This window comes from Apodemus sylvaticus, chromosome 6, assembly GCF_947179515.1.
Source record: "Apodemus sylvaticus chromosome 6, mApoSyl1.1, whole genome shotgun sequence".
Lineage (NCBI taxonomy): Eukaryota > Metazoa > Chordata > Mammalia > Rodentia > Muridae > Apodemus > Apodemus sylvaticus.
This window is the reverse complement of record NC_067477.1, coordinates 124,058,501-124,077,627: the sequence shown is the minus strand read 5'-3', so window position 1 is coordinate 124,077,627 and position 19,127 is coordinate 124,058,501. Positions and strand designations below refer to the sequence as shown.

Here is a 19,127-nt window from a genome sequence, read left to right as displayed (position 1 = left end):
TCCATATGTTTGGTAGGCTGTGATCTCTATGTGCCTTGGATTCTAGCACTTAGCAAGTATCACTAGAAACTCTTTGAAGGAGAAATGATCCATTTTCAGATATTCAAGTTAAATTCTCCCAAATGTTTACGTTGAAACTGAACATTTAAAAGGAACATCACCTGATGGATGGGCCAGGGATCAGGTTTCTACATACATTTGATCACCTCTGGTAGTTACCACGCAGATCCTGCCTCATCAGTTGAATAAATCACTAAAGTAATCTGTGCTACCTCCTGTTGCTGTGTTTTAATAATTTTGTTCCAAGGTTCCCTCTAATTCACTTGTCCTAGATTCCTGGTCACCTGGATTCCTACTGATGCTAATGAGATGATGGTATCTGATGTTTGGATCTGTTACCTGGGCCTTTGATGCCCAGATCTGATGGTCATGACCTATCTTTCATATACTCCAAATACTGCCATGGTGCTGGAAAGTACCTTCCTCTGGTGCCAAGCATCTATGATGCAGAACTTTCTCTCATTTTCCCTTCATTTTCAGACTCTCTGTGGCAGCCTACATAGACCTCAGTTGATTATTTGCTCCTTTCTTTAAGTCCAAACTCTTGGGCCTGTATCAAGATATCTTTCTTGTTCCTAAGGAATGATGTGCAACAATGAGTGCTCAGAGATTCTTCCCTTTTTAGTGTATGAGTGTGAGGGGAGAGGGGCCTTTTCTATTTATCAGGAGTCCTCACATTGGTGCTATTGGTCAGACATCTGTACTGATTAATCAGTGCCATTGTTGATTATTCTTTAAACATCTTTTAAAACAGTGTTTATCTCTCTCTCTTTTTAAAGTGGGGCTATAGGTTATTAATGAGTAAACCAATTAGCTCATGTAGAACAGATAATAGCAAATCAGACCTCCAATTGAAACATGTCCACTTAAGTCTCCAGACCTTAAAACTGTTGAGCTACATCTGGTAGGACCAAGACTCAGTGCAAACCCTCAGACTTGTCATTGTGGTTTATCCTTAAAGACCCAGATCTATTTTTCTCCTGTATCTTCTTTTGAAGTCAGACTTGATTTTGTTTCCAGTTTCCATCTGAATCCATCGGGGAATAGGACAATTTTGCTTTTGTGTTTTGGCCAGGAGACACTTTATTATGAATGTCTTGTGAGAAAAGATGTTGAGAGAGTCAGAAGTATAATGCATATAATGCAGAAGAAAAGAGAAGACTCTATCTATCTATCTATCTATCTATCTATGTTAATTTATTACATTTGTGTGTGTGTGTGTGTGTGTGTTAGTTGGGGCAGGATGTGTATAGATGTCAGAGGACAACTTGTAAGTATCAGTTCTCTCTGACCACCACAGGCTCCTGGGGATCAAACTCATGCCTCCAGGCTTGGCAGCAAGTACCTTTACCAGCTGAGCCATCTCACCGCCCTTTATCCTAACACATTCTAAAACCTCTTCTGCTTCATATAGCCTTGACTATGCAAATAGAGCTATGCATATGCAAATAGTTTGTATATCTTCTGTCCTTTAATCCTTGTGGAAATCTCATTATGTTATGATCAGTTGTATTTTACAAAATAGGAAATGAGGATCAGAGAGATTATAGAAATATTCTAAAGGACATAGGCTGTGCATCTGAGTCAGATGTAATTGTACAGCAGTCTGACCTCCTTGCATTATTCCGCTATAGAGCTTCACTGTTTGTTGCAAAGATGCTTGCATGGTCTTGCTGTCTGATGAAGGGAATTGGCCGTCACCTATTCAGAACCATGAATTCACTAAAATTACCGTGACTTAAGACTCTCAGGTCTTGCCTGTCATCTCAGTTAACCTATCCTTGTATTGCTCTTTAGCTGCCTAATTTCTGCTCAGTCAAGGCAGAACCAGTGTGTATGTGTGTGTGTGTGTGTGTGTGTGTCTGTGTGTGTGTGTGTGTGAGAGAGAGAGAGAGAGAGAGAGATAACATGTATGATGATGCTGTGATGAAATCAATGACTTTGTATGCTAACTTAAAAACAGAAATACAGTTCTTGTCTTAGTCAGGGTTTCTATTCCTGCACAAACATCATGACCAAGAAGCAAGTTGGGGAGGAAAGGGTTTATTGAGCTTACACTTCCATGTTGCAGTTCATCACTAAAGGAAGTCAGGACTGGAACTCAAGCAGGTCAGGAAGCAGGAGCTGATGCAGAGGCCATGGAGGGATGTTCCTTACTGGCTTGCTTCCCCTGGCTTGCTCAGCCTGCTCTCTTATAGAACCCAAGACTACCAGCCCAAAGGTGGTACCACCCACAAGTGGCCCTCCCCACTTGATCACTAATTGAGAAAATGCCCCACAGCTGGATCTCATGGAGGCACTTCCCCAACTAAAGCTCCTTTCTCTGTGATAACTCCATCCTGTGTCAAGTTGACACACAAAACTAGCCAGTACAATTGACCCCTTGTCAACTTGACACACAAACACATCACTATTAAGCCTCAACCCTTACTTTCTTATTCATCCCCAAGATCTAAATTACTTTAAAAGTCCCACAGTCTTTACATATTAAAAGTTCAATCACCTTAAAATGTCCAATATCTTTAAAATTCAAAGTCTTTTAACTGTGGGCTCCACTAAAATACTTTCTTCCTTCAAGAGGGAAACATATCAGGGCACAGTCACAACCAAAAGCAAAACTCAAACTCCAATGGTTCAATGTCTGGGATCCAACTCACAATCTTCCAGGCTACTTCAAGGGCTTGGGTCACTTCTTCAGTCCTGCCCTTTGTAGCACACAGCTTGTCTTCTAGGCTCCAGCTGCCTGTACTCCACTGCTGCTGCTGTTCTTGGTGGTCATCGCATGGTACTGGCATCTCCAAAATACTGTTGACTTCTACTGTAATTAGGCTTCACCAATAGCCTCTCATAGGCTCTCTTCATGGTGACAACCCTCTGCTCCTATGCATGACCCCTTCAAGTCCTGGGCCATCAATTGCAACTGAGGCTGCACCTTCACCAATGGCCTTCCGTGACCTCTCATTGTGCCAAGAGCCTCAGCTGCTCTTCATGACCCCTTCATGCTTTCAAAACCAGTACCATGACTTTTACACAGTACCAAGTCCAGACATAGCACAAAATACAACTGTGGCTATCTCTGGAACACACTCTCTGTGTGTTCTCAGAAAACACTTCCAAGAAGATTTCATCTCAGTGATGCTGGTCTCTTCTTAATCACAGCTAATTTCTTAGCTCTAGCTAACCAGTAACACAAAGGTTTGCTTTAGTGGTTCTGGTATCTTGTTACTCACAGCTGATTCTTCAGCCCCAGCCAACCAAAACCACAGAATCTTCACAATCAAAACATGGCCTCTGTAAGAGTCTTTAATCTTTCCTCTGAAATTTCACAAGCCAGGCCTCCATTTTTGCACTGTTCTTAACATTGTCTTCCAAGCTCCTACAGAACTTTCAACCAAGCTCTTAATATTCTAATGGCTTTTCTAGCTCAAAGTTCCAAAGTCCTTCCACAGTCCTCCCCAAAACATGGTCAGGTTGTCACAGGAATACCCCAATATGCTGGTACCAATTTGTCTTAGTCAGGGTTTCTATTCCTGCACAAACATCATGACCAAAAAGCAAGTTGGGGAGGAAAGGGTTTATTGAGCTTATACTTCCACGTTGCAGTTTATCACTAAAGGAAGTCAGGACTGGAACTCAAGCAGGTCAGGAAGCAGGAGCTGATGCAGAGGCCATGGAGGGATGTTTCTTACTGGCTTGCTTCCCCTGGCTTGCTCAGCCTGCACTCTTATAGAACCCAAGAGCACCTGCCCAAAGGTGGTACCACCCACAAGGGGCCTTCCCCCCTTGATCACTAATTGAGAAAATGCCCCACAGCTGGATCTCATGGAAGCACTTCCCCAACTAAAGCTCCTTTCTCTGTGATAACTCCAGCCTGTGTCAAGTTGACACAGAAAACTAGCCAGTACAGTTCTTAAAGTAAAATCCAGGGCGTCTGTGATGGCTAGAATATACTTGGCCCCTCGGAAGTGGTACTGTTAGGAGGTGTGGCCTTGTTGGAGGAAGTATGTCACTGAGGGGGGGGACTTTGAAGCTGTGCCCAGTGCACGCTGAAAAGTCAATTTTCTCCTGGCTGAAATCGGATCAATATGCAGAACTCCCAGCACCTTCTACAGCCTGGGGTGCTGCTATGCTTCCCTCCATGATGATAATGGACTGAACCCCTGAAACTGTAAACCAGCCTCAATTAAATTACAACAATTGAAACAAGAGTTGCCTTGGTCATGGTGTCTCTTCACAGCAACGAAACCTTAATTAAGGCAGAGTCAAAGCAAATGACTAGTGTAGCTTATCTGCAAGCAGATCCATAAAACACATTAAAAATTCCTTAAAATAAACATGTTGGTCTATATTTGAGCTTTTCATGAATCCAAGCATTATTACAATTAATGGTGATTTCTGTGTTTTTACATTGTTACCAAGTTTATTCTAAATACTTTATGTAATCTTTTTATTTTATTTCCCGGGAGCTCTAGATATTGGGGTCTATTATCCTCATTTTCAAGACAGGGAAACAAGCACAGAACAGTTAAGTACTTTATCTTCAGTCATATCATAGATTATAAATAGAAACATCAGGATTTGAAGGTAGGCTATCTGATTCAAGAGTGTAGCTTTCGGTCCAACCTAAAAATTTCTAATGTTTGATTTAAACAAATATGCAAGAAGCAGAAAAATGTGTTCAGTACAATGGTGACATTGCCAATTTAGGCAATGTTGACATCTCTCAATTTTTGAAATTGACTGTCTTAGTCAAAGTTCTATTACTGTGTAGAGACACCAGGAACACAGCAACTCTTATAAAGGAAATCATTTAATTGGAGTTGACTTACAATTCGGAGGTTTAGTCCATTATCATCATGACAGGAAACATGATAGCACACAAGCAGACATGGTTTTGGAAAAATAAATAAGATTTCTATATCCACATCTTCAGGCAACAGAAAGAGAGAGACACTGGGCCAGGCTCTAACATTTGAAACCCTGATGCCCACCCCTGTGACACATTGTCTCCAACAAGGCCACACCCTCAAGTCCCTGTCAAGTAGAACCACTCCCTAATGATCAAGCATTCAAATCTATGAGCCTATGGGGGCCATCTCTACTTACACCACTACACTGATTCTCAATATAGAAGGAAGGTTAGTATGTTACATTAATAGCTTGGTTTTGATTAGAAAGCACAATTAGCTTATGAGAAAGTATGCCATCAAATATAAAATGTATAAACAATAAGGCACTTCTCACCTGTGGGTGTTCATACGAATGTTCAAAGGCTGGGAAATAGGATTCATAGCACTTAGCGCTGGCAAGGAGTACTTTCAGGAATTATCAGTAGTTAGTTGTACTAGTCGATACATTTTTTTTCTTAGAAACTTGTTTGGGAATACACATTAAATATTATCTGGACGTAGCCCCTGAACCAGATGCCACAATTTGAAAGAGTTTGTTCTAAGAAAAAAAGAAATTCTTGTTCTAAGGCAATTTCTTGTTCTAAGAACAGCATTTCTAAGAAGAGAGTAAGTACAGTTATAGAGATGACCAGTATGCACGGGGCATTGTTCACGGATGGAAAGCTTTCTAACTGCTCGGCAGTAAATAGTTGATCAAACAAGCCTTTGGGATGGAAATTGAAAGATAATAAGATATAATGTTTGATATTTACTGCATTTAGAAAGACAGCTACAACATATTGTTGATTTTAAAGAAATCAAGTAATGACAAATGGTAATGACATATTACACATATTACATATGGGTAATATTACATATGTGACATATTACATATGTGACATATTACAGTTTATAGCTTGGTCTTTTCCTGGGACTCCTAACAGTGGAAGTCGGGGTGTCTCTGACTCCTTTGCCTGTTTTGGGGACCCTTTGCCTCATACTAGGTTGCGTGACCCAGTCTCATTTTGAGGGGAGGCTTCTAGTTCTACTGCAGCTTGATATGACATGGTTGATATCCATGGAAGACCTGACCTTTTCTGAAGACGAGGAGGACAAGTGAATGATGGGTCAGGGGAGGCACTGAGAGGAGTAGGGAGAGGAAACTGACTGGGATGTGAAAAATGATTTAAAAAGGAAAGGCGATCATACAATGCTCACAGTAACTCATCTCATCTTATTATCTCTCTATCGGCATTTATCTCCATGTCTGCATCTCTGTACAAAAACACAAACATAAATAAAATTCTGAAAAATTTGGGTTTCAACAAAAAATTTTTATATTGGTTAGTACCCCAAAATATTAGGTCCATCAATATATGAAGAGTGAAGAGTGGATAATTTTTCTTTTTTTTTTTTTTTTGTTTTTGTTTTTCAAGACAGAGTTTCTCTGTGTAGCCCTGGCTGTCTTGGAACTCACTCTGTAGACCAGGCTAGCCTCAAACTCAGAAATCTGCCTGCCTCTGCCTTCCAAGTGCTGGGATTACAGGCGTGCACCACCACTGCCCGGTTTAAGAGTGGATATCTTTGTGTATTAAAATTCCATGTGATTTTTATTGTTATTTGCATATTGTTGGATCTTTACAAGTTATCTTCTCTTTGTCATGAGAACAAACTAAATTGCTCCATCTACATTCTGAGGGGCAAAATTTGCTATTACCTAATGGAATATCCACAGCCTTTATGGACACAGTCCATTCTAATTTTAGACGGCTTTTAAGAAGTGAAATACATCTATAAGTGAAGTGAGTCTTCCATGCCCGAGGGCATCTTTCTGTTAGGTGCCACACAGATCAGCCTCCAAGGAGAATTTATAAAAGCACTGTCTAGCATGGGAACGAGAGTCTCCAAGTGGTGAAGACACTTAAGTGTTGCAAAACATTTCATCTGATGGCATAATTCTAGACTGTATATTAACAAAACCATCTCCACTACATTTATTGTTGTACCTTAATTATTCTGTTTATTTACATCAGCCAGTCCTAAAGAAATTCTCATATTTGGTAGTAGATGAACAATAGTTTTCTTTAGCTTGGGCATGCATTAGATTCAACAAAGCTCAGAAACCTTCAAGATTGCTGCTAACACAGCATCGTGCGGATGGAGCTCCGAAGAATACAATGTGCTCGGCTGCAAAAGCTGAAGATGCGCTTGTGGAATTTATTTTATTCCGATTTATGAGGACTGCTGCACACAAATAGATTATTGTAGTGTCTGTGATTAATGGGACACCACCCGGCTGTGTGGACTTCATAAATCATTTGATGCAATGTCTGAGTGAATTTTACTTGCAAAATCAGTTTCAATCAGCCTGGCTTGAGAGCCAGGTAAAGCAGAGCCCAGTTGTCAGGCTGTGGGAGGGACCAAGGTGGTGCAGCCTTCAGTACTGCGTCCAGCTTCATGTCCCTGGCTGTCCCTGCTGCAGAAGAGCGAGCGAGCGAGCGGGCGGGCGGCACGTTAATTAAATCTGCAGATAGAATTGGAAATGTCACACTAGTGAGGGTGTCAGGGAAATGAGACAAATTGACCTCAAGTGATGAGTCGGGTTTCAAATAAAGACTCAAAATGCAACACACCTGACCATGTGCGTGCAAGTATGGATATTCACACGAGTGTATAGGTGATTGATGATGTTGATTAATTTTATAATTCTTTTAGGATGCCAAATATCATATAAACCCCAGTTTGGCAATAATGAATATTTAAAAATAGCTTCAGGGTTTTATTCTAAGATCAATATTTGGCCTTCATTTTGTTTAGAAAATAATGCCCTTATTGTTTTTGTGAAGATGGGTAATACATATTCATCACAGAAGAATCAGAAACCACAGATCAGATCAGCAACCAATATTTTCTATAATCTCACTGTTCAGTGGGATATATAATCATATATGTATAAAGAGAAATGAGAAAATGAATATTGAATACTGCCTATTCAATTTGTTTTTCAGCTCTATTCATGTAAAGGGTCCTTTCCTTCAAAGATCCTTGAGAAACTTGCTGTCTGCCTACCCGTCTCTGGCTCAGCGCATTTCTTCCCTTCAATCTAAATAATTATAAGGTTTCATAAAAACGATAGAGGATTTATATTTGTAAAGGGTAACAACAGAGAGAAGAGAAGAAATGGAATAACCAGTGAATGCCTTGCCTGATTCTCAGAAATTTTTGGCATCACTAGCCATCTCCCTATTTCTCTGAGACCCAGTAGGCCAGGCACTTACCACCAAAGCAGGATCGCGTGCTCTGCTTCTTATTGGCCCTGGGGGAGAAGTTGGCCCTGGTACTGAGAATTGTTAGCAACTCTGCAAAATAGTCAGTGTGAACCAAGGAACACTACTGTGCACACACATGGTTTAAAAGGATGAGGAGTTCCTCTATGTTCAGCGAGAATAAAAATTTTGTTGGAAATAACTAGTGCACATAGAATTAAAGTGAGTGATGTAATGGTAGCCCCAAACAGACTTGACTGCTTAGAATGCAAAGTAGTGATAAGTTAGCAAATGTTTGTTTGAATGGGTCTTATTTATTTATTTATTTATTTATTTATTCATTTAGTGACAAGGTCTCCATATTAGCTCAGAATAATTTTGAATTTGCTATGCATCCCAACTAGCTTCAAACCTCTGATTCTTCTGCTTTTGTTTACTGAGATGTGGGATTGCAGGCATGTGACACCATGCTCAGTTTGAATATAGATAATCTTTCAGCTGAAATGCAAACAAGTACAAAGGAGTCTTTCAAGAATGACTTTATTGCCAGTGGGGGACTAGCCAGTGCCAGTCTGAGTAGAAGTCTGGAGACACGGGTATATGGCAGACTGGTAACCGCATAGGCAAGACTGTGGGAGAGTCAGGTATAGTATGGAAGGGGTAAAGCCAATGCACTGGAAGTTTCTATGGATCTGTGCTGCAAAAGAAAGTCCAGAGAAGATGAGCAGTAAGAACAGAAAGATCTGAGGGAAAGCAGAACTCTTGAAATGGACATTACACTCATTGGGAGTGACAAGGTCAAAGGTATGGACAGGACGATGATGGAGGGGGAGGAGGATGAAAAATCACATCATTAGATGTGAAGACATTTTGTTTCAGTGGTATGGGTTAACTAAAGTTCATTAAGAAAAGAAGAAAATTCAGCAAAAATTGATTAAAAAGTCAATCAAAAAATTCTAAGAGATGTATTTAAATGGTATTTATTATCCGGTCAGATTGCAACCAACTTAAAAAAAAAAAAACCTGTACCTATTGTCTTTAGGACACCTGCTGTTTAACCTCAAGTACGAATTGGACTGGAGATGTATGCTATGGTAGGTGCTTACTCAGCATACACCAGGTGCTTACCCAGCATACACCAGGTGCTTACCCAGCATACACCAGGTTCCAAGTTGAATCCCCAGCACTCAGGCAGGGCCTAGGTTGATAAATAATGTTTTGGATTTGTTTTCAACTCCAAACTTAGGAAGGATATAAGTTGTTACCAAAGCAGATATTTTTTCAGGAAGTAGCAGTTTGAAGAGAAAGTACAACTTGTTAGTCACTTCCAGAAGCTAGCTCTCTTTTTTTATTAACAAATAATTTGTAAGGTTTTCTTCTTTAGATATAATATGCACAGATGCATCTCATGTACACATCTAATTTAAAATTAGTATAAATCTCTAAACTACAAGGAGAAATACAATGAAATTAATTATCTATTTTTGAGATAGGGTTTCTTGTAACCTGAGCTGACCTTGGACTCAGTACATAATGAAGGCTGTCCTTCAAGTCATGGTCCTTTCAAGTACTGGTGTTGAAGGTATGTGCTACCATGACTGGCTTAGAAAATGATACAAAATACTATGTGTTTTAAAATATTTCAGTGCTTAGATATGATTATCATAGAAGTCACAGGGAAGAAGACATACCTATGCATCGTATCCCCTGTGAATTTAACAGCTAAACATGCAGATTGATATAGGAGTGTTGTACTGGTGGTTTAGGAATAAGAATATCATTGCTTTGAATGAGAAGTATATATTTATATGTATATATATATATATATGATATGTGTTAGTTAAATATCATTAGATATTAGAAATGTATATATAAATATATATCTAATTTGGATATATATATCTATCTAATACATATTAGATAGGCATACATTTAGATACAGTGTCTGTGTGATTTTCTTGAGCACATAAAGAGTCACTTTCTAAGAACCTTGGTGACATTCTGAACTTGGAAAAGATCAACCTGTTACCTTCATAGTTACATTCCTGAGAAACTCAGAAATATTAAAACAGTAACAGTACTTCGTGTTTACATGTAAAACAGAATTTCTCATTTCTTAGATGAGATAACTATAAACAGCCCTCTTTTGGTACATGGAAAATCCAATAAGATGTTAAATATAGTCTAGGACCACGCCAATCCTTTAAGGGATTCCTTCATTTGTCGTGGGAATTACAATTATTCCTGTCAATGGGGAGCACCACCTTTTGACATTCATTGTTGCGACAGAAACTGCTCCACAAAATTTTGAAAATGAAACTATGGGTTATTTGAGGAGTTGCTTAATTGAATTGTATCGAATACGAAGGCCAAGTTAAGCCATTAATACAGAGAAGCCCATCCAAGCCAAGAGACAGCTAACTGGGTGATGGGCAGACGTCTTGCTTTCTTTTCTTTTCTTTCTTTTTTTTTTTTGCTTGTTTTTTATTATTATTGAGTATCTTCTTCATTTATATTGCCAATGGTAAAACCTTTCCCAATTTTTCCCCTCCCAAAAGCCCCCTCCCCAAAGATTCCCTACCCCTCTTCCCATCCCCTACATCCATGTATATGCCCCTCTACTAGACACACTCACCCTCCCATACTCCCCTCACCCTCCCCACCCCCCTTTCCCTTTGTTGGGGTCTCTATTGAGCCTTTACCTGACCAAAGACCACTCTTCCCACTGATGCCCAACAAGGCATTCCTCTGCAACAGTTTTGACTGGAACCATGTGTACCCCTTGGTTGATGGTTCAGTCCCTGGGAGTCTTGGGATGTCTGGGTGTCCGAAGTCATTGTTTTTCCCATGGGGCTGTAAACCCTTTCAGCTCCTCTGGATCACCCTCGAGATCCTCTGTTGGGGACCCCAAGCTCAGTCCAATAGTTGGTTGCTAGTTTCTGCCTCTGTGTTTGTAGGGCTCTGGCAGGGCCCCTCTGGAGACAGCCATGGCATGCTCCTTTGAGTACATGCTTCTTGTGCTCAAGAAGAAGGAGGACTTAAGTGAGGGTGCTATGATTCCTCTGAGAAAGGGAATAAAATGCTCACAGGAGCAACAAGAGAGGCAATGTGTGGAGCAGAGTCTGAAGTAAAGGCCACCCAGAGACTCCCCTACCTGGGGCTTCATCCTATAAACAGTCACCAAACCCCGACACTAGAAACTTCTTGCTTTCTATCAAGGTCCTCAGAAATGGCTGTGAGCTGCTTCACTTCGAAAGACAAAACTGGCACCAGACCATGACGAATCTACCACCCATCAACTTTTTAATCCCAGCCAGGGGCACTGAAGGATGGAGAGTTCAAAGCCAGCCTAGGCAACTTAGCAAGAATCTATAAAAGAAAATAAATAAATAAATAAATAAAGGAATCATAAAAGAAAAAAAGAAAAACTGAATAAGAAAGAAAGTATATTCGCTTTTAGGTAACATGGATGCTTCCATTAGACAATTTCCATTTAGTAGCATTTTAAATTATTTAGCATGTATCTTTTCACAGATGTAAATGAGATTTATTACATATATTAAAAATTAAATTTTATAACATCTTTTAAAATTAAAATTCCCACATTCTTTAAAATGTACAACTACACACCATCCCATGTCATTCCCTAAAAAAACCCTCTGTTCTATTACGGTAGGAACAAAACAAACCTTTGCGTTACTCAAGAGAGGCATGGACTTCCTGCCCAATGAAAAGACTCACAATTTCAGACATTCCGTGGAAAACGGAAATCTATAGATTACAGGCAGAAGAAAGTATTAATTTTGTTCCTCAGAGAACTAAGTGGCAGCTGTGTGGAAGCTGGACAGCAAAGGGGACGATTGGAAGGACAGAAAAGTCTTGGAGAGAAGACTAATGCGTCCTGTGCTCTTGTGATGCTTGTGAGCAGAGCCTGTGATCTATATAGTCCGATCCTGGGTGCAGAACAGTAGTCAGGGCAATAAGTTGGAAATGAGGCACCAAGCTCTTCATCACAAGCAGGTCCAGCACAAAGAGAGGCTGGGGAAGGGCCTGCAATCAGGGAGTCTGTTCCAGAGCTGCTGATATAGAAGTTGGAATCAGGAACTAACCTGGGGTCAAAAACACTGCATGGACAAGACAACAAGGAGCATCGAGATGCTAGCTATGGGAAAGAGGCATTCTGGGTAAGGAGACGGGGTGTTAAGACTGGCACCAGCTAAGAAACATGCCAGTCTTCAGCTGAATCACACAGACGGAGCTTAAAAACACAACCACTGAGTACTCCGATCCCTCTAGAACTAGAAGAGGGTCTAACAGTTGTCAATGCCACAAGTATCCAAGGCATGCAGATGGTAGTTCATGAACTACAAGTCATAAGATTCTAAACACTCTAGAATGACCTCCATTGGCTACAGGCTTTAGAAGCTTTTCGACCCTTCATGTGTGGACACGCAGGTTACTAGACAGCTGTCCATGAAGACCAATGGAGGTGATGATGAAGAAGACGACGGCGACTATGAGGATGATGATGACGGCGACAACGATGAAGATGATGAGGAAGACAATGATGATGATAATGATTATTATTATTAATTATTATTATTATTTTGGTTTTTGGTTTGGTTCCTCTTCTCTGTAGGTAACAGATCAAAGACTGCAAAAGAAAGGGGTGGGCCCAAGCAAGCATTGCTCAAAAGCTGTCTTTTGGAAATGGCTTTGTAGCTTGGAAGCTGGGGTATCTGCCCCTCCTGCAGACAACCACGTGGAAAACAGTCCAGACTATCTGTTAAATTTGACCTTATTAAGACTCCCAGGATTTTTGTGGGTTATCTTAAAGAGGGGATGAAGCATTTTGTTGCACTGTTCAAAAGGATGTGTATATATATATATGTGTGTATATATATATATATATATATGCACAGATAATCAAATTCTTGAATTGATTAGGTTATCATGCACTTGTTAATGTGACAGACTGAAGAGGATTCCAGAGTCTAGGCCCCATCTTCTGGAGGGCTGCCACTAACTAGTCAGTAGGAATGCACATACAGAGAGATGTTAATGTTCAACAATGTTTTCTATTCTTTCTTTTCTGACTTAAACTGGGAAGGTGATAGTCACACCGAGGCCGTCACCAATACAACCTGGGCAACAGATGGCAGCTTGCTTAAATTGGAAGATGGATTTGAAATTGGAATTGATTAGAATACTGATGCCTTTGCTAGATGCAAAAAAGTTGATTCATTTTCTGAGATCCCTCAAATATGGAAATTATTAATCAGTGAGTCTGCTAGCTTATCACTAGGTATTAACATGTAGAAATACTAGATTCTTCCAACGTTATTACTTATGCCTCATAAATTCCTTTAGTTGCACAGGTAAACAAACACTCCATTTCCACACCAATGAATAAACATGGAAAGAAATCAAGGCAGCAGAGCAACGTGAATGGCATTAGGCTTACGCTAGGTACTTGATATGTATTTATGGAATGAGTGAATAAAAACAAATGATCAGAAGAATTAGCAAATCAGTGAGCTCAAAACAGAAGGTGGACGTGGCCATTGGCTTGACTCTAGGTCGGGACAATTAAAATGAATAATCTGTTGCTGTTCGGATAGAGTTGTAAATTTGGAAAGCAGGAGACAAAGGTCAGGTGAGATGGAGAGAGGGGGATGGGGAAGGATGGAGGCCGGATTTGTAGGAGGGGCCTGGGAGACTTGGAAGCTGAGCGCAACCACCTAGAACTGAAAGACTGAGCTGAGGAGCCACAGCCCAGCAGGCTAGCTTGTCAGACAAGGAACAGAATAAAATAGGAATCGACACAAACAAGCTCTTGGTTCTAATTACTTGGCAAGCAAATCTGTGAATCTCAAAGAAGTTGAGTGGGTGAAGACAGATCTGTGATTTTGGAGGCTACTCAAGCCATCTTGAAGGCTTCTGGGGGAGTGTAAGTGTTGGAAATCTTGAAGCGCTGGGGGGTACCATTGTATTCAACAGGGCTTATTGATCTCCCTGGGACAAATATTTTATTTGATAAAAGGTCAGTAATTTATAATTTATGACTTCAATCATTATATAATCAACATGAGAAGAACATGTGTTAGAGAAATAAATATATAATAAGAACTTATTGGCATTAGTTCTACAAAACAATGGTTACCATTAAGATGTTTCTATACATGAACATAATGCACTTTGATTAATTTATCCTTCTATACTTTTTCTACCCTTCCATTCTTATGAGGTCTCCCTTTTACATGCATCAACCCTTCAATCAGATTCTATATATGAAATAAACATATAATGTGTGTCTCTATGAAACTGGCTAATTTCACATAACGAGAGCCTCTTCAGGTCAATCTATTTTCCTACAGATTATCTAACTGCATTCTCCAAGAAGAAATAATTTATATTATTACACATACAACATTTCCTTTTCTATTCATCTAGGCTGACTCCGTGTCTTTACTATTGCAAAGAGTGCAGCAATAAAAATAGATATGTAGATATTTCTATAATATATGTATAAAAGTGGTATAGCTGAGTCATATAGTAACTTCTTATAAATTTTCTTAGAAATCTCCATACTAGCTGGGCTGTGGTGGCACATACCTGTAATCCCAGCACTCTGGGAGGCAGAGGCAGGCTGATTTCTGAGTTCGAGACCAGCCTGGTCTACAGAGTGAGTTCCAGGACAGCCAGGGCTATACAGAGAAGCCCTGTCTCGAAAAAACAAATCCAAAAAACTAAAAAACCAAAAACCAAAAACCAAACCAAACCAAAATAAAACAAATCTCCATACTGATTTAATATGGCAAACTTTATTTATCTCTCTTTTACTTCTTGAGATAGTTTATCTAATCCAGATTGGTCTTGAATGCTTTGTGTAGCCCAGAATGGTCTTGATCTCTTGATCCTTTTGCCTCTGAATCAAAAGGACTAGGATTACAGATGTGTACCACACATCTGCTAAGACAACATTTGATAATTCATGTTATTACATGAATGCAATTTAGGATATTCACCCACTCATTTTTAAAAGTTGTGTGCCATTCTGATTTTATTTTATTCATAAAATTGTATGGCTTTCAACAGAATTTCATCCCTTAGGAAAAAAATCACATAACAATTAGCAATCATGTCCTCTATTCCTCTCTGACAGCTACTAATTTATTTTCTATCATAATGGATTTCCTATTCTCAACTGATTTTCCAATAATAAATATAGGGTTTGTTTCTGGACTTTCAGATCTGTCCCAAGGATGTTTGTACCTACTTTTATGCCAGTCAGTATGATTTCCTTTATTTCTATACCATTGTAATGTTTTAAACTTAGGAAATTGAGTCCATCAGGAAGTTTAGACTTCTCCCTCCAACTATGTCCTTCTTATTCTGAGTCTTTTGGATATTTTGTCTTCTGCATTTTTATATAAGCTTTGGGGACAGCTTGCCAATTTCTACAATAAAGTCACATGGTTCTTAATCTTCTGTTCATGGTTGGCTTGGAACTATGATAGATAGAAAAGATGGTTCAACAGAAAAAACATAAACTCATTTAAAACATAATGAGATCTTTGTATTTCTTTTTCATACCTGGATAAAGTATGACCTTTATAGATGACAATGTGAATCGTAATGTCAAAAGATATGCCTGGTTGTAGAACAATGTGGAGAATATTTCCATCTTAACTATATAAAGGATATCAATCTATGATCAGAGATATCTTTCCATTTGTTTAGTCCTTATGATGATATTTAACAATTTTCAGAATAAAAACTTTATTATTTTATTTTATTAGATTTACTTCTCTATATTTACTCATCTCAATATCTTGTCAATGGAATTGTTTGATACGAATTAAGTTTTGTAACAAGATCACATGCAGTAGATGAGGCTGATCTGAAAGTACTGTGTAGTTTGACTGTAGTTGACTCTGGCTTGAAACTCAGGGTAACCTTCCTGCCTCAGTCTGCTGAATTCTTGGATTACTGGCATGGGCCATCACATCTCCACATTTTCTAAGTTTCATCCTGACATTCATCATTGCTTGTGTTTAAAAATACAGTTGAATTGACAAATGGTATCTCATAAAATTACAAAGTTTTTGTAAGGCAAAGGACACTGGCAATAGAACAAAATGACAACCAACAAATTGGGAAAAGATCTTTACCAACCTTACATCTGATAGAGGGCTAATATCCAATATTTACAAAGAACTCAGGAAGTTAGACTCCAGAGAGCCAGATGACCGTATTAAAAAATGGGGTATAGAGCTAAACAAAGAATTTTCACTTGAAGAATACCAAATGGCTGAGAAGCACCTAAAGAAATGTTCAACATCCTTAGTCATCAGGGAAATGCAAATCATATCAACCCTGAGATTTCACCTCACACAAGTCAGAATGGCTAAGATCAAAAACTCAGATGACAGCAGGTGCTGGCCAGGATGTGGAGACAGAGGAACACTCCTTCACTGCTGGTGGGATTCCAAGCTGGTACAACCACTCTGGAAATCATTTTGGAGATTCCTCAGAAAACTGGACATAGTACTACCGGAGGACCCAGCTATACCATTCCTAGGCATATATCCAGAAGATTCATCAACATGTAATAAGGACACATGTTCCACTATGTTCGTAACAGCCTTATTTATAATAGCCAGAAGCTGGAAAGAACCCAGATGCCCCTCAACAGAGGAATACATACAGAAAATATGGTACATTTACACAAATACTCAGCTATTAAAAATAATGAATTCATGAAATTCTTAGGCGAATTGATGAAACTAGAAAATATTATCCTGAGTGAGGTAACCCAATTACAAAAGAACACACATGGTATGCACTCACTGATAAGTGGATATTAGCCCAGAAGCTTAGAATACCCAAGATACAATTCACAAACCAAACCGTTCAAGAAGAAAGAAGACCAATGTATGGATACTTTGGTCTTTCTTAGAAGGGGGAACAAAATATCCAGGGGAGGAGATACAGAAACAAAGTATGGAGCAGAGACTGAAGAAAAGACCATCCAGAGACTGTCCCACCTGTGGACCCATCGCATATACAGTCACCAAGCCCAGACACTATTGTGGATGCCAACAAGTGGTTGCTAACAGGAGTCTGATATATCTGTCTTCTGAGATGCTCTGCCAGTACCTGGCAAATACAGAGGTGGATGCTCTCAGCCAACCATTTGACTGAGCACAGGGTCCCCAATGGAGGAGCTAGAGAAAGGACTCAAGGAGCTGGAGGAGCTTGCAGCCTCATAGGAGGAACAACAATATGAACCAAGCAGAGCTCCCAGGCACTAAACGACCAACCAAAGAGTACACATGGAGGCACTCATGGCTCCAACTGCATATGTAGCAGAGGATGGCCTTGTTGGACATGAAAGGGAGGAGAGGCCCTTGGTCCTGAGAGGCTTGACTCCCCAGTATTGGGGAATGCCAGGAAAGGGAAGCATGAGTGGGTGGAATGGTGAGCAGGTGCGGGGGTGGGGGGGTAGCAGGATGGGATAGGGTATTTTTGGAAGGAAAACCAAGAAAGAGGATAACATTTAAAATGTAAATAAATAAAACATCTAATAAAAAATTAAAAAATACAGTTGAAGTAGTTTCAATTTTCTGAGAAACCGCCAACTTTATTTCTAGAGTAGCTATACAAGTTTGCATTCCCACTAGCAATGGAGGAGTGTTCACTTCTCTACTTCTTCATCAGTATGTGCTGTTGCTTGAGTTTTTGATCTTAGCTATTCTGATGGGTGTAAGATGGAACTTCATAGTTGTTTTGATTTGCATTTTCCTGATAACTAATGGATTTGGACATTTCTGTAAATATTTCTCAGCCATTAGAAATTTCTTTGCTGAGAATGCTCTGTTTAGCTCTGTACTCAATTTTTAAATTGGGTTATTTGGCTTGTTGGTGTATATCTTATTGATATATATGTGTATGTGTATGCATGTGTATGTATGTATGCATGAGCCTTCTGTCAGATGTAGAATTGATGAAGATCTTTTCCCATTCCGTAGCCTGCCATTTTGTCTTATTGACAGTGTCCTTTGCCTTACAGAAGCTTCTCAGTTTCATGAAGTCCCATTTCTTAAATGTTGATCTTAGTACCTGAGCTTTGGTTGTTCTACTCAGGGAATTGGCTCCTATCTGCATGTTCAAGGCAGATCCTCGTCTTCTAACTTGTCTGTCTTCTTTGGCCTCGGAAGGAGAGGATATACTTAGTCCTGAAGTGATTTGATATGCCTCGCTGGGTGGATACCTGGAGTGTGTGTGTGTGTGGGGGGGGCGGGGTTTCTCTTTCTCAGAGGACAAGGGTATGAGAGGATGGGGGAAGGGAGATGGACTGTGTGAGGGGGGTACCTGGAGAAGGGGGACTGAGATTAGGATGAAAAGTGAATAAATAAAAAAATAAAAAATAGAAAAAAGAAGAAAAAATATTTACAAAATGTTGTATTTGAACATGTTTAGACTCTGTTCTTATATCATCCCTTACATAAAACAGTGTAACTATTAAAAAATAAAAATACAGTTGACTTTTTCTGATTGTTCTATTATTTATGCTTGTTGAATTCACTAATTCAAACATTTTTGTGGTCTGGGATACTGATTCCACCAGAAGTTCTTTTACTGTTGAGAATACTTTTAGCTATCCTGGGTTTTTTGTTATTCCAGATGAATTTGAGAATTGCTCTTTCTAACTCTATGGTGAACTAAGTTGGGATTTGGATGGGGATTGCATTGAATCTGTATATTGCTTTTTTCAAGATGGCCATTTTAACTATATTAATCCTGCCAATCCATGAGCATGGAAGATTTTTCCATTTTCTGAGGTCTTCTTCAATTTCCTTCTTCAGAGATCTGAAGTTCTTGTCATATAGGTCTTTCACTTGTTTGG

General features: G+C 39.4%; 1 protein-coding gene across 1 annotated transcript; it reads right to left on the bottom strand.

Annotated features, from left to right (window-relative positions):
• Window positions 1-1,015: 1,015 nt before the first annotated feature.
• Window positions 1,016-1,198, bottom strand: LOC127687988 (60S ribosomal protein L39-like). Its single transcript, XM_052186750.1, has one exon. The coding sequence runs from the start codon at window positions 1,196-1,198 to the stop codon at window positions 1,016-1,018; it is 183 nt and encodes a 60-aa protein (XP_052042710.1).
• Window positions 1,199-19,127: the final 17,929 nt, after the last annotated feature.